Genomic DNA, 24,893 nt, shown 5'->3' with positions numbered 1-24,893 from the left:
CACTGATTCAAATAGTCCAGTCAGAGTGAATCTACAGTCACTGACTCACTCATTCAAATGATCAGGTAAAAGTGAGACTAAAGACCCACTAATTTTAACGATTTAGTCAATCTGTAGCATACTGTAGCATTGTTCCAAACCAAAATGATAAATCAGAGTGAGCCAAAAGTAAACAAAATACTGACTCAAATAAACCATTCAGAGTGATTCTAGAGTGCCATGAATTACTGATCCATATATGACCTGTCCAGGGCAAGTCCAAAGTTCACAGATTCAAAAGATCCAGTCTGAGCAAGTCTATAATTAGTTCACTGATTCCAGATAGAGCCAAGTCTACAGTTATACAGTATGGTTCACAGATTCAATTTATTTGTTCAGAGAGAATGTGCAGTCAGTGAATCAATGATTCAAATATTCAGAGCAAATATACAGCATTATGAATCACAGATTTTTTTTTTATCTGGACAGAAAGAGTCAACAGTTTAACAATTCACAGATTCAAATGATCTGATCTGAGTTAGTCTACAGTTAGTGATTCAATGGTTCAAATACTGCAGTCAGAGTGAGTCTACAGTTTTATGAATCACTTACTTATATGATCTGGTTAGAGCGAGTCTACAGTTAACAAGTCACTGATTTAAAAGATCTGATTAGAGTCAGTCTACAGTTAACAACTCACTGATTCAAAAACAAAAAACAAAAAAAAAACAGCTCGAGCAAATTTACAGTGTGATTCACAGATTTAAATTATCCAATCAAAATGAGTCTACAGTCAGTGACTGAATGATTTAAATACAGTGATATGAATCACTGATTTGATCAGAGGGAGTCTACAGTACTGATTCAAAGGATCCAGTCAGAGCAAGTCTACAGTTTTAGTGTGATTCAAAGCTTGAAATGATCATGGTAGAAGGAATGTACAGTTAGCAACTCACTAATTCAAATGACCCAGTCAGAGCGAGTCAACCATAAAGTATGAACAGAATCTACAAATTGATTTAAAGCAAAACTAAAAAGGAAGACTTTCAATGTTTACTGGAGTAAGATTTGATTATGATATCTGTACTTTTACTTTTGATTTGTGTCATTCATCCTAAATTGCCTGTAGAGAATATGGTTAACAACATCATATCTTCCATTTACAGGAAGGAAGGATATTCAAATCCACGTTATCCCACGATCCTACGCGTGGGGTGCAGTCATGGCATCCTCTTCTCTCTAAAGAGGCTGACATCCACCCTTGTCTTTGATGGTATTCTTGTGAGGAACCTGAAGATAAATTGGATTCTAAAATACGGAGATGATAAATCCTCTCAGCTTCACTGTGAGGTCATTCGGTCATCACGTACACCAGTGAGGAATGTTGTTTATAACCTGTAGACAAAGCCAAATTATTCTGAGAGACGAGAGCTGAAATGAGTCATGTGTGCTTGGATGATCACATGGGAAACAGTTAAAAGCAAAAAAAAAGTTGCAAAAGGTGGAAAGTTTAGATGCTTTAAAATACAACTAAGCTATTTTCTTGATTTTTAAATTACATTGGGAGATTTATTGTCTATTTAAAGATGTTTTGAAGGATGTGGGAAACTAGTAACTATTTACGTTCATACTATGGATGCCAATAGCTACATTTCCATCCACCTATTAAAAAACAGTTAATGGTAATGGAAATGACAATATACGCATAACTTTTGAAAATGCACATTAAAATCATATGCATAAAACTGAAACTTTGTTCAACTCCCTTCAGAAGCAGTTGAAAGTGAATAAGTCAGAGCGAGTCTGCAGTCATTGACTCATTGATTCAAATAATCAGGTCAAATGGAGACTAAAGACTCACTTTTTCAAATGATCCGGTCAAAATGAGACTAAAACTCACTGATTCAAATAGTCCAGTCAGAGTGAATCTACAGTCATTGAATCACTCATTCAAATGATCAGGTAAAAGTGAGACTAAAGACCCACTAATTTTTTACGATTCAGTCAGAGTGAGACTAAAAACTCACTGATTCAAATAATCCAGACAGAGTGAGTCTACAGTCATTGACTCACTGATTCAAACGACAGGTCAAAGTGAGACTTAAGACTCACTTATTTAAACAATCCAGTCAAAGTGAGACTTTGGTAATGGAAAGGACAAGATACGCATAACTTTTGAAAATGCACATTAAAATCATATGCATATAACTGAGTGGAAAAAACTTTTTATTCTATGAGCAAGAATGCACTTAAACATGATAGATACACTATTACTGAACAAATTACAGTATGTGCATTAAAAAAGGTCATGTGATTTTGTTATAAGAGATCATGTGATGATAAAAAATGGGCAAACTAGCAGGCTGAGCGCATTGTAAAACCTCCGAAATGTTGTTTTAGATATTCTAAAACACTGTAACCTTTTTACTATTAGTGTTATTATATTAATGACCTCCAGAATCAAGAGCGTCTGTGCTCCACGTCTCATGCCTTCAAACGCCATCGCGTGTTCCCTGCATGTCAGGATTGCCTTCTAAGGTCCAAGTCATTTATTAAATGAAGAAAAGACCCACGCAGCCTCTGCAAACGCTGCAAAATCAGTTTTTTCTTTTGATTTTTAGCATCAGTTAATTAGGAAATGACTATTTTGTTTGCTTGAATTGTTGGATGGAAACGCTGCTTTATTCGCACATTTTATGCGATAATATAGTTTTGCGCATATAGTTAATTTTTGGATGGAAACACAGCTAATGGTTAACAGTTTACAACATTTTTCACAATTTCTTTCAGTTTCAAGAATTTACAAACATATCTATGATTGTCTACAGAGCTCAAAACTACAAAAAAGGGTTAAATGCAAGCAATTACCATTGTTTTGATCACAATATCCCATTATTATAGCTTTTATAACTCATTGTTTGAATGCGTAAAACCAGGCCTGGAGAGCAGCTGGTCTATTGTGGCTGTTTTAGTGCATTCAACCACATGGGCATCTGTATTACAAAAGCAATCCTGTAAAACGTATGTGTGTGATTTTTTAAACATCCAGAACAGGTAAAAAGTGATCAACCTCAAACCATTTTAGACATCTCTATTTAGTTGTGGGTGTAAACAGTCCCATATCTATTCAAATATCCTAGTAGTAACCACCTCCATCAAAATGTCTTCATGTCTATTATACACACAATCAACAAAAACTGTGATAAAAGCCAGAGTATTAACCTTGGGGGGACTGAAAGGAAATCTGAAGCTGTAAAAAGCATGTGGTGTGGTTTTAACATTCCTTTATGGTAAAAGGAACACTTCTTGCTTTTATTAGTCAAGACATTTCACAAGTCCCCTAGAGTTAAACAACTCTAACAAATTCAACCAACTCTTACCTTAGCTTAACATAAATCACTGAATCCGATTAGACCATTGGTATCAACCAGAATGAGAGTATAGTTTTTAACTATATAATAGTTAATAGTAACTTTTAATTTACAATTGGTCTTAGTACACAATATAACTACAGATGAGTCAATGTTTTTTTTTTTTAATTTTTAAGTAAGATGCTAATGGTCTAATCAGATTCAATGACTTATGCTAAGGTAAGCTAAAAGTGCTCCTGCCAGACCTGGAGATTGGCTGAATGGAATAAAAAATGCTAAAACTACTGTTTCACTCAAGGGGAGTTTTCAAATAAGTACATTTTTTTCTTTTGGAAGTGTTTCTTTAAGAATTTAGTCCAGAATGCACAAAATAGTTGTCACTTTTTTACTTGAACAAAATCTATTTGAAATTATTATAGTCAAATTATCTCTTATTTATGCATTGTTATAAAGGACAGATTTATGAGCATAAAAAATAGCACAAGGGAAAAATATAGATATATATATAAAAAAACAAAAAAAAAAACTGTATTTTGAGTATTGAAAATATTATGTATAATTAAACACAACTGATTCCGCATTGCTGATTTTAAGAAATCAACATACATATGTATTTTTTTTTTCCATATCTGTAAAAATTGGAAACTTTGTTCAACTCCCTTCAGAAGCAGTTGAAAGTGAATAAGCACTAAACACTTATTAACATACCTTATTAACACTTGTATTCATGGTTTCATTCTCTTGCAGTGGTGGAAAGAGTACTGAAAAATCATACTCAAGTAAAAGTAACACTACTTGCCTAAAAATGTAGTGCAAGTAGAGCAAAAGTATCGGTTGTAAATATTAATCAAAGTATGAGTAAAAAGTAGACCTTTCAAAAGTACTCAAGAGTAGTGAGTATTACGCTGTGAAAGTTTACATGTGAATGCGTTTACATGTAATTTGTGGATGTGTGTAAACGTAACATTCTGTAGTGCATCTAGTTATTGCCCAGCAGGCACACAATGTCATAAGACGTTAATATAGGGTTAGATTTAGGTTGTGATGTCAGGTGACCAAAATTCAATGTCTAGCCAGTGTCTAAGGACAACGTTATTATGATGTCCAATAATGACGTTGATATTTGGTTGATATTAGGTTGTGTTAGAAAGTGACCAAAATCCAACATCGAGTCAGCATCTTAAACTAACGCCATGTTGACGTCAAATACTGACATTTATTTATCAATCATCAGGTATGGCAACCAAAATCCAACATCTGATAGATGTCATAGTGGTAACGTCCACACAACTTCAAGCTGTGACATCATTAGATGTTGATATTTGGATGGTTTTAGGTTGGACATTGACGTTGATCTGACGTTGAGTACTGACGTTAACTGACGTCAATTTCCAAACAAAAAGCAACGTCCTCATGGCGTTGGGGTACAACGCCAATATGTCGTCATGTTGATGTCTTGTGCCTGCTGGGTGTTTAAGGCCATTTTGGTCATCATACTGTAAACATCTGTCATCTTGCATCAGTGACATGCATCTAAACAGTCTCTGGGTCAATGCATGTAAAGATTTTTGACATCTTCTTGGATACTTTTAATGCTTCCAAACAGTTTGCTGCAATAATAAAGCACACATGTCTTGAGGTAGTTCATTATGATGCGATTTTCCTTCTATGTGCAATTTGATTGGTCAGGAATGACAGGACAAATTTTTCTAATCCCCATAAACAAGAAAAAATAAATAAGTGACTGCAGATTGAAGGAAATTAGTGGAGTAAAAGTACAGATACAGCACTAAAAATGTACTCGAGAGAGTAAAAGTATACATTTTTAAAACTACTTAGCAATTAAATTCCTGAGAAAAAGTACTTAATTACATTGAGTCTTTGTAATTAGTTACTTTACACCACTGTCCTCTTGTGATCAAATAATGTCACCACATCTTAATACAATGCCACATTCATTAAAATAACCCAGTAGCTCATGGAGTAACCTCCTCCATCAACATTGCTTCATTGTCTTGTGTATTATACTGTACATGTAATCAACATAAACCTAGCTAAGCAAAGACATAAAGCTGGACTATAAACTTCAGAGAGACTTAAAGGACACCTGAAGCTGTAAAAACCAGCACTGAGTGTCATTATTTTACAAATTATAAATCCAATATGCTGAATAAGCCTATTAACTTCAACCCATTAGTGACTCAAATCACCAGCAGATGGCAGTAGTGTAACAGAGTTCACAAACACACCACCGGCACAAATGAATGCACACATTTAAGAGGAGGCGGCTCGCTTACATACAAGAAGAAACACTTCTGCGAGCCATCTAGAAAATATTTCTAATACCATACATTTAGACTTGTATTACTATGGAACTGTAATCACACAGAATCAAATGGCAGACTAGTCAAGCACTTCCTCCCTTTACTCGGCAGGAAAAATCTCACTCCTGTGAGTGGAAAAAAATGGAAGCATGAAAAATGTATGAGACATGAGAGAGAAAGGTGAGCGAGAGTGTCACAATCAACAGATGCACACCAGAATCTTCCTTCTGCTTGACTGTGTGTGTGTGTTTTGGTTACTAGTTTGAAGAGCTGCGTGTTGTTCACATGGTTTCTCTCTCTCTCTTTCTCTCTCTGTCAGGATTTGCAGTTTAACCACAGTGTTTCCAGCTGTGTGAAACTGTGGACTTGAAGACACTTGAGCCTCTGTCTACAATATACAATTGTCAAGCTACCCACCCTCGGTATAAATGCATCAGCGAAGCTTCCTGTCGCTTGACCTCCTTCTGATCGAGCTTTCTTCCCATCCTCTTTTTGTGTTTTATTTTCTGTATTTTGTCTTTCAGTAGACACACGTTGTTTTCCCTCGTGTTTAAGATGTTTGTTAGTGGTTATTTTTTATTACATTTATTTTTATTTTTTTGGTGAGTGTTATTTTCCTTCGGGCTTAGTCCCTTATTTATCAGGGGTTGCAACAGCGGAATGAACCGCCAACTATTTCAGCATATGTTTTACAGGATGCCCTTCCAGCCGCAACCCAGTATTGGGAAACACACACACTCATACACTACGGCCAATTTAGTTCATCCAATTAACCTATAGTGCATGTCTTTGGACTTTTGGGGGAAATTGAATCACCCGCAGGAAACCCACGCGAACACAGGGAGAACATGCAAACTCCACACAGAAATGCAAACTGGCCCAGCTGGGAATTGAAGCTGCAACCTTCTTGCTGTGAGGCGACAGCGCTAACCACTGAGCCACCATGTTTGAATCATTGAATAATAATAATATCAATAATAATAATACATTTTAATAAATAACAATAGTGCACATAGGGGTGAAATAAAAATAAAAATAATATAAAATAAGGCTTAAAACTAGAAATTAAAGTAGTAGTTCACACAAAAATGAAGAATTCTGTCATCATTTAATCACCTTTTTTTCTTTAATGAGATTGTATATCTGAATAAATAGTAAAGAACATAAATAAATAGTATTAGTTTTCCCTACTAAAAATGTCAGTGGTTACAGGTTTTCAGCTTCCGTCAAAATGTTGAGTTTTTGTGTTTTGAAACCACTTGAGAGTGAGCAAATAGTGAGTAATATGTACATTTGGGGTAAACTATCCTTTTAACAAAATAGATAAATAACCATAAATAAATAGATAGATAAACAAATAATTAAATCAGAAATAAATAAATAGATAAATAAATAAATAAATAGATAGATAAATAAATAAATGAATAAATCCTAAAAAACGAAACAAAAACAAATAAAAATGAGGAACAACAGAAAAATGTATAAATAATTAAGGGTTCCCACTCTTAGCCAAATATAAAAATTTCCGACTTTCACTGACTAAAAAGCTGAATTTCAATGGCTTATAATGAACTGCAAAAAAAGCACTGCATTGCTTTGCATAATATTAAATTAGTTTGAGCTTGATTTTCCCCCCATGGACTTAGTAGCAATATGAGAGCAACAATGGATAACTTACCTCAGATATTACAAAATAAACAAAAAGAAACAAGAGCACCAAGTCTAGCACCAAGTCTAATACCAAGTAACTGAAGTGGACATTTTCTAACCAAAGCTCTTGAAATATGCAATTTACTGACATGTTTGCCTTAGTTAACAGGTACAGCTTTGTATATCATCATATCATATCATATCATATCATATCATATCATATCATATCATATCATATCATATCATATCATATCATATCATATCATATACAATCTATGACACTTTAAAATGAGCATTACTTCTGCGCCTTGTACCGCCGTCGCTCTAAAGGAGTAAGAACGTTTTTCTGAGGTATGACCGCCGTTTTTTGTCTATACCGCCAGGGGGCACAAAGGGACGGGTTGCGAACAGACAGAAATAGCCTATACAGTAGCTGTAAATACGCTACTTGTAAATGAAGATGAAACAATAAAACAAAGCATTATAATTCCTTCATTAAATCACACAGAGATGGGAAGTAACGAAGTACAAATACTTTTTTAGGCTTCAGATATGCTGGAAAATTATTCAAGACAATATTTTAATATTACAAAGCAACATTTGTTCTATTAGTCTATGTTTTATTTGTATTTTACTTTTTTTCTTATATTTAAAAATGCCTCATTTATTATGCCAAATGTAAGTCGAAGTAGAATTTAGTTTTACATATACAGAGAGCATAAAGAAGGTTAAACTGAAAGAAAATGTGTTATAAGTTGATTTGGATCTCTCCATGTTTCCTCCACACATAGTTGTGCTTCTCTCCGTCTGCTGTTTCCATCTGCTGAGCACACAGTTAACGGCTCCACCTCCCGATTCACCCATCTAACCTGCCACCTCCTAATCTCTGAAAGGCCACATCACACACTCGCTAAACACACACACTCAGAGGAGCCTGAACAATCTCTCTCATTTCTCCTCCCAGCGTCCCCTCATGTATGGATTTCATGTGGATTACATCACAAATCACTTTATCCCTCAAGACCTCGGTGGAGAAGTCCAGCGTCTGTGGCTCGGCGGCTCTTTTAGGCCACAGGCCAGTGCTGATGGGTCCGTGTGTCTTCACTGACTGAGACTAAACCTGCCAGACGCTGATAATGCCCTCTGAAACCCTCTCTGTCTCACAGCAATGCTGAAAAAATTTATTGTGCAAAATGTTTGGCAATAATGTGTGACTAGAACAGTCAAAAATAATAATACATAGTAATAATAATAATAACAATAACAATAAGATAATAAAAATGTATTAATTTTAATGAGGTTTAATTTTATGTCATTTTATAGTAAAATAAATCATATGTGACGACGCAGTGGCACAGTAGGTAGTGCTGTTGCCTCACAGCAAGATGGTCGCTGGGTCGCAGGTTCGAGCCTCGGCTGGGTCAGTTGCCGTTTCTGTGTGGAGTTTGCATGTTCTCTCTGCGTTCGCGTGGGTTTCCTACCAAAGACATGCGGGACAGGTGAATTGGGTAAGCTAAATTGTTCGTAGTGTATGAGTGTGTGTGTGTGAATGTTTCCCAGAGATGGGTTGCGGCTGGAAGGGCATCCGCAGCGAAAAAATGTGCTGGATAAGTTGGCGGTTCATTTCGATGTGACGACCCCAGATTAATAAAGGGACTAAGCCGACAAGAATGAATAAATCAAAAGCGCAATAATAATACATAAATGATAATAATAATAATAATAATAATAATAATAATAATAATAGTAATTACTACTACTATTATTATTATTATTATTATTATTGGTATTATTATTATTATTATTATTGGTATTATTATATATTATTATTATTTTACACGTTTTATTTATTTTATTATAAAATGACATAAAATTAAACCACATTAAAACGAATGAATTTTTAAATGAATTTTACTTTTATGAATAATGTTTTATTTAACATAAAATTTTTATTAACAATGGAATAACCTACAAAAAAAATTTAATACATTTTTACCTAAATAAGCCTGTTGGGCTTTATTCTGTGCAAAAAAAAGACAATAAAAATTAATTGTAAAACAAATTAAACTAGATGGGTGGCTGGATGCAAATTACCCTTTACTTAGATGTAATAGTATAGTACAGAACAGTATTACTTATTTTAGTACCTTAATTAAAACTAAATAAAAAATGTTGACTTTTTTTATTATTAAGTTGTTCAATTTTATTATTATAGTTATTTATTTTCCGTTTCATGTAATTTTTTAGTTTAAGTTTTTTATTTTAGTTCACTTACAAAAAATAGATTACAGTAAGCTTTAATTAAGTAATAAATAAAAGCATTATTTTACCTCTATTTTTGCATGGGATTCTATTTTTTATATATAAGTTTTAGCCATTTTGTTGCATTTATGTAGTTTTTAATGATGTAAAAAAATTAGTTTTAGTACCAAAGGGATCAGGATGAAAAGGGAACTGTGACATCAAATGTTGGCATGTGAGTTGGAAAGCAAGTGGGATCCTCTCTGCAGTCAGACTGCATTGTTTTCACAGGTAACCCACCGAGGAGCGCAAAGAGAGCTCCAGATCAGTGGTTTCGGGGCCGGTTGTCCCCTGAGCATGTGAATGTATGAAGTGCTGCTTTAGGGAGAGCAGCACTAATGTTTCTCTGTCATTAGCGGCCCTCACGCTCTGCCCTCAGTTAGAGAGCGGCCCCTCAGGGACGCTACTGAATGTGTAATACAAAGCAAAATCCCACCACGGCTCTACATCAACCTCCTCTCGTCAAGAAAAACAAAGTTGTGGTCGGTGCGAATACAATAGGCGAACTGGAGCGCCAAGGATTTGGTCGTTCTGTAATATCAGACTTTTTCTTCTAGAGGCCCTAAGAAAAACTTTGTGATGGGAACACTATCAGTGCACTACACTGTAAAACCCAAAAAGTTAAGGCAACTCAAACTATTTGAGGAAGTTCAAAAACTAATCCAAATGAGTACCAAACTGAATCCATTTGAGTAAACGAAGCAATCTGAGCACAGTAAAATCCAATAAATGAAAAGAACTCAAACCAACTGAATACTGTAATACCTAATAAGTTAAGGCAACTCAAACCGTTTGATGAAACCGATTACAGCAAACCATTTAGTTAAAAAACTAATCTAAATGAGTACTGTGAACTTACTCCATTTAAGTTAAAGTAATGAGGTATTCAACTTATTACCTTCAACGCTGAGTTCAAAACTTTAGAATTAACTTTCAGTAAATTTTGAGTTAACAACCCTCATTTCATGTGATAAAGTTGACTGGTGGATTTAAAAGTGTAATAATAATAAATTCCCCCAAAGCCCTTAATTATTTTTTGTGCAGTTTCATAATTAACAAACAGATTAAAATATTCAATAATAAAAAAGTTGCAAGTGTTGTGCAAGTTACTTTTAAAAAGTATAGTTACAGTTACTTATCATAAAGAGTATCATAATTATAAAAGTAACTAATTACCAGAAAAAGTAACTATTGTGTTACTTTATTTAAAAAAAACCTTGACTTCCCCCAATATTATATATGTTGAATGAAATGTACACTAAATGTAATTAATTATTAATATAACACTAAATTTAACAACACCCTTTTCTATACTATGTATATTAATGTTACTGTGGGACAATGTGAGAGACAAGTATCAAATGTACTATTTTACTGTTAATAATATTACGCTTTCTATTGGGCAACAATAAAACATAATAAATGGTTTTGAATGTTTAATATTTATTATGCAGACCACCACTGGCCAGCAAATAAGTCTAAATATAAATTATGCTTCCTAAGAAATGTAATGAATATAAAGATACAATTGTGCATGTATACAATTAAGCCACATTTTATTGCCAGTAATAGTAACAGTGAAACAGTAATCTGTTTGATTACTCGATACTGACAAAAGTAACTCTCTTAGTAATGCTGTTATTCTCATCACTTGTAAATGGGTGATATTTTATTATTTGCAATACAATGGTAACAAAATATACCCTTGATCTTTCTTCCTATGGTAACAACGATAAAACATACAATCTGGAATCTGCCTCTACAATCTGGAAGTGGTTTGGTCAGGGATGTAAAATGTGACAAACCATTCGCTGAATAAGTCTACTGCAGTAGCACATGTGGGATACAGTTTTGCACGTGTATGAGATTACTATCAAAGAGATTTACCGACTTTTACTCCAAATTCACATTATAGCATCAGTCTAGTCCTTGAAATAAATTCATTGTGTGATAAGATATGGATTCTTTACTGAACTGGGAATAAATCATACTATCTTATAGAATTCTATACAGTGAATAAGCTTCATACACATATTATACACTTATAAAAATATCCAGAATATCAAAGAAGAATGCAGATAAACCATATGTTGCCGCAATTGTGTTTATTATCTTCATATTGGATCTTTTATTTAGACTTTTGTGATGCATGTATGGAGTTTATGTGCCCAAGGCGCCCTCTAGCTTATAGTATGAATAAAAAGGTTATTACTTTGCAAGTCTGCTCACATTCTTCCATGTTATGTAAAACAAGGATAAGGATGATCCTAATTCTCTCTTAAAATGCAGTACTTTTACTCTGAGTGTACACATATAAAACATCCCCATTGATATTATCGTAGTAAACAACAGTAAATATTGTGAAATAGTCCATTTTGTGCCCATCTTCATTATAGTTATTCACAGAAGAGTGGTGAATTATTCTCTCCTTGTATTGTGACTCTTTTGTCTGTTTGTTTGTGTATTTATTTAAATAATGGCACCCCCTGTTGGTTTGGAGGCAATTTGTGTAATGTGTGTATTGGACGGATCGGTTCTAAGCATTGTGAAGGGAAAGCTCATTTTCTATTAATCAAAAGCTGATTTCAGAAACTAGAATTTAATGCGCCTCTATGCCTTGTGCCCTGCATTACAGGTAGTGTATTTGATGTTGGAGGACGTCTATGGCTAACACCTGTGGATAAATCATAGACTGAGCTGCTTTAACACGCTTTGTTCTGCTCTTCGCGCTTTCATGACAAAAAACTGCAGGCTGCTGTTTGAGCTCAAAGTCTGCAGAGAGAGAGAGATTTATATCATATCAAATTTCACATCATCTTGTGAAGGTTAAAACAAGTGGGTTTGGTTTAGTTTTTGTTGAGATCAGTATATAAAAATTTGCATTGTTTAATACATTGATTTATTAAGGTTCCATTGGAAACATAAATAAATAAAATTAATTTATTGTAATAGACTAATTTTAACTTTGTTTATTATACAAGTCAGAACTTATTAGCCCTCCTAAATTATTAGCCTTTTAAATAATATACCCCCTGTATATTTTCTCCCCAATTTCTACTTAATGGAGAGAAGATTTTTTTCAACACATTTCTAAACATAAGTTTTAATAACTCATTTCTAATAACTGATTTATTTTAAGTTTGTCATGATGGCAGTTAATGATATTTTACTAGATATTTTTCAACACACATTATCATAGTATATTATTCAGCCTAAAGTGCAATTTAATGGCTTAACTAGGTTAATTATGTTACCTAAGAGAAGTTAGGCTAATTAGGCAAGTCACTGTATAATGGTGGTTTGTTGTATAATGTATTAAAAGCCATATTGCTTAAAGAGGCTAGTAATATTCACCTTAAATTGGCTTAAAACTAACAAAAAAATATCCAGAAAATGTTTTCATTCTAGCTGAAGACTTTTTCCAGTAGAAAACATATTTTTGGAAATACTGTGAAAATGTCCTTGCTGTGTTAAACATTCATTCATTCATTTTCTTTCGGCTTAGTCAAATTCAAAATAATTTCAAGTTCAACCTATTTCTGTTATATTTTGGGTAATGCTTATTTAATGTTGTATATTTTTAGATTTGATGGTTTTAGTTAATTGTAATAACCATGTTTTAAAGTAAAAAAGAAAAGAAAGTTAAGCTAATTAAACAGGTATATATTTTTTCATTGAAGTTTAACATTAACTTTATTTTCTGTAATTTATTTGATGCTTTTTTATTTATTTTTTTATAGTATACTTTTTATGCATTAATTATTTATCAAAAATAACTATATCAATTAATACAAAACACAACTTGAGTTGTTTAGATTAGGGGTGCCCAAACCTTTTCTTATGAAAGGTCAAAATCCAAGCTTGATTGAGAGCTGTAGGCTGAAGGTAAGCAATACAGCAAACTGTATAACATTAAAGTTGCAATGGGTATTTTCCTAACTTGTTTCATAATACTTAAAATAAAAAGAAAAGACAACTTGTATTACTGTATTTACTACTGCATTTCAAATGTATTCCATATTATTTTAACAAAATTTGCATTTTCCTCCAGTGACACCATGTACAGTACATTTAAAAAAAAATTATTTTATTAATTTACAACATTTAATTGCAACATTTATTTTAATTTTTGTTTGTTTTTTTTTGTAGCTCAACAATAAAACAAACAGACAAAAGGTTACATTAAAATAAAAATGAGAATCTCTGTTAAACCTCTGGCAGGCCAAATCAAAGGATACAAAGGACCAACCTTGGCCCTAGTTTGGACATCTCTGGTTTAGACAATGGTTTCAATATCTTGGCAGAACTACAGTATGATAAATTATTATTTAGAAGCACAAACTCCAGTAGGTTGTTGTTTGCTAAAGTATCAGTTTACAAAAATAAAAAAAATGACTTCGCTGTTTGTGCTGCACATTGAAGACAAGAGAGGCTCAGCTTGGGCAAATTTCCCCAAAGACATCAGCACTGCCTGCTCTAATATTAAAACATCTCCAACCCTCTGGCTTTAAGACAAATGGAAAAACAGTGGCGTTAATAGCCTGCTGCCACCCTTCAGTGTACCAATTTAATTATCTTTGGTCCATCGTATTGCGAAGCAAGTAATTGTTTGATTCCACACTAGCGAAGAGGCTGAAATGGCAGAAATTGAAAGCTAAAGGCTCCAGGAACAAGATTCAACAGCCTACAGGACATCCCAATGAAACTACATATTCTCATTTCCCTTAATAATGCTCTGATGAAGGATGTTGTGATATTTGACAGTTGAACTTGAACAGAGATTATGACTTACCTTTTTTATCATCATCCTCCTCATCATCCTCATCACCATCTTCATCACCATCCTCCTCATCACCACCGTCTCCTTCCATAGGCTGTGTTTCACCTGTTAAAAAAAGTGATATAGTTAATGAGAACTTCAATCAAATAAAAATAAGTATTGTGATTGTAATTATGATTGTAACAATTATAATTAATTAGAATTATAGATATTATAATTATTATACAACATATACATGCAAGCCTATCCAGAAAAATAAATAATAAAATTAAGGAAATATAACACAATAAAAAAGTTATTATAATGAAAGAAAAGGGCGGTGTGGTGTCCCAGTGGGTAGCGCTGTTGCAGCAAGAAGGCCACTGGTTTGAGCCTTGGCTGGGTCAGTTGGCATTTCTGTGTGGAGTTTGCATGTTCTCCTCGTGTTCACGTGGGTTTCCTCTGGGTAAGCTAAATTGTCCGTGGTGTATGTATATGAATGAGAGTATATGGCAGTTTCTCAGTGATACTGTAGGTTGCAGCTGTGTAAAACATATGGTCGAAATGAAAATGAATGAATAAATGAAAGAAAATAAGTGAAGTAATTGTGTGTTATTTAGCAAGGACTAAATCATTCATGAGAACCTTAGTACAAAAAAACTAAAGTTTGTTTATTTATTTATTCACTTATTTTCTGAAGAGAATGTTTTGGCTGATTGTAAGATAATAACTAATATATTTAGAATTGGACTTCACATACTGTAGTTCAGGAATCATAATTTTATATTTTACCAAGAATAATCAGCAAGCACTGTTGATTAACAAATGGCGAAACATATATTAAAAATATGTCTTTGTTTAGTTTTAATTGAAGTTTAGATTGTTTTTAATGTAAAATAACAAATATACTAATAATATTAATTATTTAATTAGGACAGTAAGGTCTGACTTAGCTTTGACAAACGTCTTGTCACTTAAGAGAAATAATGTACAGTGAAGAATATAAAGTCATGGTGCAGTAGGAAAATAATTAATATTGTGTATGACTCCCATGAGCTTGGACAACTGCGTCAATACATCTCTGCAGTGACTCAAATAACTTATTAATAAAATCATCTGGAATGGCAAAGAAAGCGTTCTTGTAGGACTCCCACAGTTCATCAAGATTCAATTCCTTCTCCTCCATCTTACCCCAGACTTGCTCAATAATGTTTATACCTGGTAACTGGGCTGGCCAATCCTGAAGCACCTTGACCTTACTTGCTTTCAGGAACTTTGATGTGGAGGCTGAGGTATGAGAAGGAGCGCCATCCTGCTGTGTAAATTGCCCTCTCCTGTGGTTTGTAATGTTATGGGCAGCACAAATGTCTTGATACCTCAGGCTGTCGATGTTGCCATTCACTCTGCAGATCTCTCACACGCCCCCATACTAAATGTAACCCCAAACCATGATTTATCCTTAACCAAACTTGACTGACTTCTGTGACAATCTTGTGCCCATGCGGGTTCCAATGGGTCTTCTGCAGTATTTGTGATCATTTGGATGCAGTTCAACAGATAATTCATAAGAAAAATCTACCTTTTGCCACTTTTCCAAATGATCAACTAGAAGTCAAGTTATTATTTGTTGCTCTGGCATAGACGACAAGACTTTTGTCACGTACTGTAGTGTGCTACTTATAAACCCTATTCATTTCAGAAAGAAATAAAAGAAAAAAAAAAACACATACAGGTCCGAGACAAGCCTCACTGAACAGCTCTGATAAGGGTGAAAAGAGCAGAGGAATATCCTACTATTGTGTCCTCAGCATATACACATACAGCAGGTGATTCTGCACCAACAGGGGCTTTTTGTACGCCTCGGCAAAAAAAACTGGCAGATAAAAAAAAAAAAATGGGGTCCATAAAACTGTTGTGTCAGGCATTCTGGTGAAAGACAGCAAGAAAAAGAAGGTGAAACAGAGAGAGAGACAGAAGCGGATTGATTGATAGAGAGCAGGAGGGAGCTGATACAGGGGGATAAGAGAGGAAAAAAGCACCTCAATTCCATGTGAGAACGGCAACCATTTGAGCCTTTGAATTGGTTCCAGAGAGAAAGAGAGAGAATCAGAGCAGCGGCTAAGTGAAGCGCCGCTAAAGGCCAGGGCTTGGGTGACAGTCAGACATTCACTCAATGAAACTGAGGCTAAGCTTGCTGAAACCGCTGGGCCAGGAAAAAGCAGGCCACTCAGTGTGTGAGTGTGTGTGTGTGGGTGTATATGTGTGTGATACTTGTGTGCTGTGAACGAGATACAATCCTGATAGGTGTTGCCATGTCTGGTCGTCCTGGACTAGTGTTTACAATGAGGTATAACAGTGTCCACAAAAGAAGTGATTGGTCTCCTGGTTTGGTGCAGAGGTAAACACAATCACACAAAGTCGCAACATAAAGTCTTACAGTAGTTCAGAGGGCTGTTAGGTGCTAACAACATTTTGTTTTTTTAATAACGTGGTTGTAAAAAGAAATCACTGCTAGGTGCTGAAAGAAAATGCTTGGTTTTGATGGGTGTAGTGTTTCAGCTAGTGTCTCACAAAAAAATCAATTTCATCATTCTATGGAGTTTAAAGTGATTGTTCACCCAAACTGAAAATTCTGTCATCATTTAGTCACCATTCACTTGTCAAACTTGGTTGAGTTTCTTCTTATTTTTTCTTCAATGTTGGAAACCAGTTAAATTCCAAAGTAATTGTTTTTCCTATATGGAAGTTAATGGTTACAGGGTTGTAACATTCTATATAAAAGTAACATATTTTGTGCTCCAAAAAACAAAAACAAAAAAAAACTTGGTGTGGAGGTTAAATATCTCTTTAAATGACTTCAAGAGAGCAGGAAAAACAGGGCGCTCGGTTTGAGACAGGTTTATGTGGTTTACAAGTAATTACGAAGACATTTTAACATTTACATTAAGAAGACATTATAACAGTGATATTATAGGTATTACGATAGCTATGATCCCATCCAGAGATGCAAAATAAACTCAAGTGCAAAACTGTTAATCACATAACTTGCAAATAAAGCACATTTTCCATCCAATGAGTCAAAGAGAACAAAATCATCGCTTTCTGATGAACTTGGGCAAACATAAAGAAAAACAAAGGAATTTGCTTTGGTTCACTGTAAAAATATAAATTAGTCCTGACAGCATATGTTTTTATATTTGTAACTTGTAACTTATTAAACTAAGTTAATCATGTTCTAACTTAATTTTATTAGTTACGCAAGCTCTTTTAAGTCAGTTTAACATAATTGAATTTCGATGGACTCATAAGGTTAATTTGTTTGAGCTTACAAATTAAGGTTACCAAAACTTTTACATTATATATTTTACATTATAGCAGAAGCAGGTCTTTATATATATATATATATATATATATATATATATATATATATATATATATATATATATATATATATATATATATATATATATATATATATATAAAGACCTGCTTCTGCTATAATGTAAAATATATAATATATAATATTATATTATATAATATAATATAATATAAACCATATATATATAGTCATTTGACTAAAAGATTTTTTAAGTAACGCAATAGTTACTTTCCCTGGTAATTAGTTAGTTTTATAATTATGTAACTCAGTTACTAACTCAGTTACTATTTGTGAGAAGTAACTATAACTAATTACTCTTTTAAAGGAACATACCCAGCACTGGTGTTGCCATATCAGGTCACAATCACACAAAGCCACAACATAAAGTCTTACAGTAATACTGAGGGCTGTTACCATAAAATATTGTGGCTGTAAAAGAAGTCAGCACTGAACTTCTTGCTGAAAAAAAAACTTGTTCGGGATAGGATCTGGTTTTGATGGGTGTCTCGTGTTACGGCTAGCCCTGCAAAGAGTTTCTCACATTTGTAGTAAAACTAATAGTGTGCAGCTCTGCTTTTTTCCACTTCACGTCATTGAGGTATGAAAATGTTCTTGTGCTTTAAGACATTTCATTTAGTACTGCGGATGCTTTGCCCTCTGTGGAAACCATTAATGTTGGTCTTGTTACTGTGACAAAAAAAATATTTTTTTCCAAATCAAGAAAATGAAAAAAAAAATAAATAAATAAAAAACATTAAAAAACAATAATAAAACAAATAAAAACAAAATAAAACAAAAATAAAACAAAAAACAAGATAAATAAAATAAAATAAAATAAAATAAAATAAAATAAAATAAAATAAAATAAAATAAAATAAAATAAAATAAAATAAAATAAAAAATAAAATGCAGTTTACGTGAAACAACTGACCTGGTTTAAATGTTCAAATTCAATAAAAAATATATTTTAAGATCTATAAAGCCACCATAAATATATTTATTTCAGCTTTATTTTAGTTCCTAAAACATTTTAATTTTAACAAAAAGAACACTGCTACTGTAATCTGAATGAAATTTGAGCATTTCCAGTGACTGGTATCATCGGACCTGCACTGGTTTTGTAGTCCAGCCTAAACCTAGAGATAAACCCAGATTAAATTGCCACTGAACGACTCTCAGTTGTCTTCCTAACAGTCTCTTAAGCAGGTTTACGTCCATTGTGGGTCTGTAAGCCGGATTTAAAGGCCTAGCGCTAGGAATTAGCTTAGCACTGAATCATTTGTACTGCTGTACCTGCCTCTCTTTAGCTCCGGTAGCAAGCGCGCATTAGTCACAATGAAACACCTTTATTTTCCATCTTCTTTTGTCACTGTTAATGTACAGTTAAGGAGGCCTGCACATGAAAACCCTGTAATCTTTTCTTCTTTTCCGAAAGCCAACAAAAAAAGGTGAGGGCATTTACATCTGAATGGACCACGATAAAAAGAAGACACGCAAAGCAAATTGCAATCCCATTTGATGTATGATTGCCAACAACGTGGCCAGTGGGTCCGATTTGCTTTCAATCAAAATATGGCTACAACAATTTATTCCAACGTCTGGCAACCTTCGTCTCAATTAACCGGCCAAAAGACCAAAGGTGCGCATAGGAACGCTAGCAAAGCTATCTCAAGCATTCTGAGGGAAAATGCAGACTCTTGTTTTCTTGTTTATAGGCAATTGTGGAGCTGCCACCCGCAACAAAAGGCTCGATTAATCACGGAGCAAGCCATTCAGATGCTGCAGATTAAGCTTCCAGGATATTGGATGTGATAATTTCCCGTCTTGTTGGCAATTGCGAAACACCACATTAGAAGACACTGTCACTCACCTTGCTCCATTTTGCCATCGTCTTCTTTCTTGCGGTCGTCATTATCTGTGAGAGACAGGAAGAGAAATAGCAGAGGTCAAAAGCTGCGACGGCAAGCCTGGCATGATCAAAAAAGCAGACTGGTGAGCGTGGATTTCCGTGGGCTCATCCCTATTAGTGGAGTAATGAGAATTTTAGCAACGCAGGAATACAATGCACGTCTATTTACAGAGATGGCCCCCTTCGCGAGAACTCAGAACGGGGCTGAACAGGAAACGGAGGCAGAACAAGCATTGATTTTTACATTAAATCCAAGGTTTCTCTGAGGATTGAAAATATGTGGTTTGCCGAGTCCCCCAGGCAGTTAGTTCTAATGAAAGCTGAGCAGAGACAAGCCGAGAGCTCGCAGTCTGTTTGATCTGGATTGATGTATTATTTGAGTTCAGGCTGCTATCAAACGCTCATCTGCGGAAAGACAATCGCGCTGTTTGATATGATCCAAGCAGCAATTAAATTCAGCATTTGGCAGAACGCCGAGATTGTTGCAGCTGAGGTCGAAGACTCCATGTTTATAGCAGTGGTTCCTAACCGGTTTTGGATCAGGACTTGTATTTTGCGCCATCCAAGTAGTCGATTTTATTCTATAAATTTAGATAACTAAAATGTAAAACAAATGCAATAACATGTAACAAATATATTTATGTTTTTTTCATAATTTAGTATAAACACTAAGAGCAGCAATGTGATTAACCATCTTAACACATGAAGACATTCCCCAAATTCTGGGATGAACTGACTATTAAATATAATAGTCATTGGCATAAAATATTTTAATGTAAACAGAAAGTAATGAAACTGGTCCATACTTATAATATGATTGCATAAGGGTCCATCTATTAGTCCAATGGCGGAACTAACAGCATGGGTAAAGTTTAAATGCGTGTAAGCCTTTTTTGTTTTAAGCACATGCGAAAGAAATATTTTAACTTATTAGAATTTATTTAAATTAGTTTCAAGCTCTGAATTTAATCTGACTTCAATTTCAAGTGATCATTCAATTTTAAAGGTATTCCTAATAAGGAATTGATCACATTTATAAATGAGGAATGAATTTAGATATTTGACTTTGTTTTAAACATCTCGTCTTTTTATTTAATGGTTCATCTTTTACCCAAAGTCACCTATAGTCAGTAAGCTGGCCTGTTACATCTTCTCATAGACACAACCTCACCAGTTTTGGTTCTTAGATAGAGGATATAACTGTAAACTAATTTCCTTTAATAGTAATATTAGGCCAGGCGATGGGGTGGTGCAGTGGGTGGCCTCACAGGAAGAAGGTCGCTGGCTCGAGCCTCGGCTGGGTCAATTGGCATTTCTGTGTGGATTTCGCATGTTCTCCCCTTGTTTGCACAGGTTTCCACTGGGTGCTCTATAGGTGAACTGGGTATGCTAAAATTGACCGTATTGTATGTGTGTGAACATATTCTGGATAAGTTGGTGGTTCCTTCCGCTGTGGAGACCCCAAATTAATAAAGCGACTAAGCCGAAAAGAAAATGAATGAATAATATTAGGCCACCCCATGCTTGCTCATACATAAAGAAATTTTGATTTTGCCACATTAACAAGTGAAATTGTGAAATATTACATTAAAATTAAGACCACATTACCAATTACACAGAGACATTAAAAATGATACCAAACATGAATATAGATCCACATGATACACCATATTAAAAACCTGAACATTCTGTGTTGAGTGATCTGTTTGTTTTATTGCACAACATTTCTCCTGGTCTTATCTCATAGCAGTTCTTGGGGTCTGATATTATGGATAGTCATGGTAGCCATCCTTAGCCATCCTTACAAAATTAAATGTTTTAATCTAACTAATTACACAATGTGCGAATACATCAACCAAATGAATTGTGTATTAGATGATTAAACTACCTCAAAAAAAAAAAAAAAAAAAAAAAAACTTATAAAATACAGATTACAAAAGACGCTTTGGAAAGCCTTTGTTTATGAATTAATTACTTCATAATAAAAAAAAAATATTATATATTCATTTAGTTTTTAAAATATCTTTAATGTTCTGCAAAAGAAATAAATTATTGAATCTTTAAGATAATATAAAGATAAGTAAATGATTTTCTGTCTACAATTTTTACAGAAATTTTAACTTTTCTTTATGAATAGTCAACTAAGTTACTGCTGTACTCAGTTTGTTAAAACAGATTCATTCATAAATTAATCAACAATGCATTGATCAAATACACACAACAGTTCTGCTGTACAGAAAAAAAAAAATCTAAAATATAACATGAGATTTACTGATCTGTAGTATTGATTGGTTATAACACCACATTTACACTATTCAGAACAAAACAGCCCTTATGTAATATTGGACTTATTATTTGCATTTTTATTAGTTTTATTTTTCTTACTTTTTAATATAATACTTTGAAGAAATATATTTAAAACCCCTTCTTTCTGTTTCGAAGACATTCTCTTTTTATAAGTCGAAACTGATAAGTCTTGAGAATTTTTTTTGTATCCTGACCCACACGTTGTGAAAAACTGATCTGTAGGATCTGAGTGATATGACCACACTGTAGGTAAAAATACCTGTATTTCAGCCATCTGCCAGCTAAATATGCAGGGATCAGCATTCCTCTAGCGCTCGGCTCTCTTTTATTCTCTTCTCTGTTCTTGTTCTCTCTCATTCCCTGCTGCACAGGTCCACTGCTCTCTTTAACTCAGTTGTTTCTTCTTTTTCTTCTCGTCTGTTATTTTTTTTAAACACTCCCAGCTCAGAAATCTTGCCAAAGAAGTCAATATGTCCCCTGAATTTTGCCTTTCTCTTTTTCTGCATGAGTCTCCTTTCTCTTTTTGTGTGATGCCAAACCTACTGGACCTAAAGTCTGGCGCCGGCAGCCAAAGCTGTTCCCTGCCTGGTTACAGCTCGTTAACCATCCCTGACGACTGCTAGCTATTACCACAAACCAAACAGGTTCCAATTCATACACTGCTAACTCATAATTGGATCTATTTTCCCAGACACCTTCAAGAAAACTGCATTTTTAAAAGAAAAAGAAAAGAAAAGTTTTATTTTCCCCAAGTCAAGATAAAATGAAATCATTTTCTTTTAGCGTACGTTCCACATGTTTCTGATCTTATTGTGAGCAATTCCTTAAGTGCAAGTTCTAATCTTTAATAAAAATTGTTCTTATTTCCAAACAAACTTTTTGGGTGTTTTTTGAAACCATTAAGGTATAGAACACTTTATATAATCTACCGATCTTCTAAAACATACAAAAAATCATCATACTCCGAGAAAACTTTTACTCAAAAAGTTTACTCAAATTACACCCTGCTTTCAAAAGACCTTTGTAATTAAGTTGTAGAGAGGCGCAGATTAGGAGAACATTTCAAGGACTGGAAAATATATTTGGAATTTGATTTGATTTCAGGCTATATGACAAATAAAGTAATTATATATATATATATATATATATATATATATATATATATATATATATATATATATATATATATATATATATATATATATATATATATATATATATATTTATATATAAAAGAATTATTTTATTCGTCATACAGCCTGAAATCAAATCACATTCCAAATATATTTTTCAGCCCTTGAATTAATTGATTTTACAGAACTATAAGTATATAGTTATCGGGATTTAAGATGACTTATAGCATCATATGATATTTTTGTCACGTCACCCAGCCCTACTTCATATTATGTTGTATAGATTAATGGCAAATCACTTTGAATTCATTAACAACTTTTTTTTTCAAACCTTAAGCCTTCTGCAGGCCTGATGAGCATGTCATCCTCAGACAGGCACATGGTCACACACAGAAAAACACATTCACAGACTCACACATTCAGCCTCTAGCAAAAGCTCCTGCTTTGATAAAACACTCCTGTCATCTGCTCATGAGAGAAAGACTGTCAAAGCTCCCTCAGGATGGCGAGGCCGTGTTTTTCCTTTTGTTTAACACAGAATAAAAGCAGAGCATGCATTTATCTGGGGGAGAAAGGGAGAAAAAACTGTGACATCATAACATGCTGAGTCATGCTGGACAGGGAGCACAACTCTTTGGACAACCTTCAGTAACGAACAAGTGCCCTTTGTGCATTAATGCTGCCAGCTGCAAATGTGATGCATTCCTATACTGTTGTATGATTTTTTTTACACATAATTTTATTATGTGAAATACAAAAGGCATGCAAGAAGCGATGCTTCTTAGACATATACATTAGACAATTAGACATATAAAACCAAAAAGCTATGAAGATATACACAGGGTGGGTCATTTATATGGATACACCTTAATAAAATGGCAATGGTTGGTTATATTAATGTCCTGTTTGTGGCACATTTGTATATGTTCGGGGGATTGTAAATAACTCATGAAAGAATAAAGTTACTTTTATAACCAAGCAAACCATTGTTTTTCTTGTGAAATTCCCAATAAGTTTTTTAAGGTGTATCCATATAATGGCCAACCCTGTAGTATGATACGATATATGTAGACTGATGGACAGATAGATGGATGGACAGACGGAAGGATGGACGGATGGATGGACTGATGGATAGATGGATGAAGACAGACTGACATACGGTCTACAGACACACAGACACACAGACACACAGACACACAGACACACACACACACACACACACACACACACACACACACACACACACACACACACACACACACACACACACACACACGTGTGGATAGATAGATAGATTGGATATAATGACAGAACGATAAATGGAATGATGGACAGATATAACAATAACCATATAGAATGAAAGACAGACGGACGAACAGAAGAATGACTGGATGGATGAAAAGACAGGTAAAAAAGACAGACAGACATACGGTAAGATAGATAGATGGATGAATGAATAATAGAACAATAGAATGATAGAACAATAGATAGAACAATAGAAAGGTAGAATGACAGATAGATATGATGATAGAATGATAGATGGAACAATATATATATAATAATAGCTAACTAGCTAGCAAGCTAGCCAGCCAGCCACAGACAGATATGGATGGATGGATGAATGGATGGATAGATGGATAGATGGATAGATAGATAGATAGATAGATAGATAGATAGATAGATAGATAGATAGGTAGATAGGTAGATAGGTAGATAGATAGATAGATAGATAGATAGATAGATAGATAGATAGATAGATAGATAGATAGATAGATAGATAG

At 34.0% G+C, this 24,893-nt stretch overlaps 1 protein-coding gene across 8 annotated transcripts in view; it reads right to left on the bottom strand.

Moving 5' to 3' along the window:
• macrod2 (mono-ADP ribosylhydrolase 2) overlaps positions 1-24,893 on the bottom strand; it is an 862,720-nt gene that overhangs the window by 57,429 nt on the left and 780,398 nt on the right. For all 8 annotated transcript variants that reach the window (XM_017358720.3, NM_200549.1, XM_073919424.1 and 5 more), the window contains 2 exon segments: positions 19,634-19,678; positions 14,418-14,510 (listed from right to left, as the gene is read on the bottom strand). In XM_017358720.3, coding sequence (XP_017214209.1) covers positions 14,418-14,510; positions 19,634-19,678 — 138 coding nt within the window.

Source organism: Danio rerio, chromosome 13 (genome assembly GCF_049306965.1).
Source record: "Danio rerio strain Tuebingen ecotype United States chromosome 13, GRCz12tu, whole genome shotgun sequence".
In the NCBI taxonomy this organism is placed as follows: Eukaryota; Metazoa; Chordata; class Actinopteri; order Cypriniformes; family Danionidae; genus Danio; species Danio rerio.
This window is presented reverse-complemented; position numbering and strand designations above follow the sequence as displayed.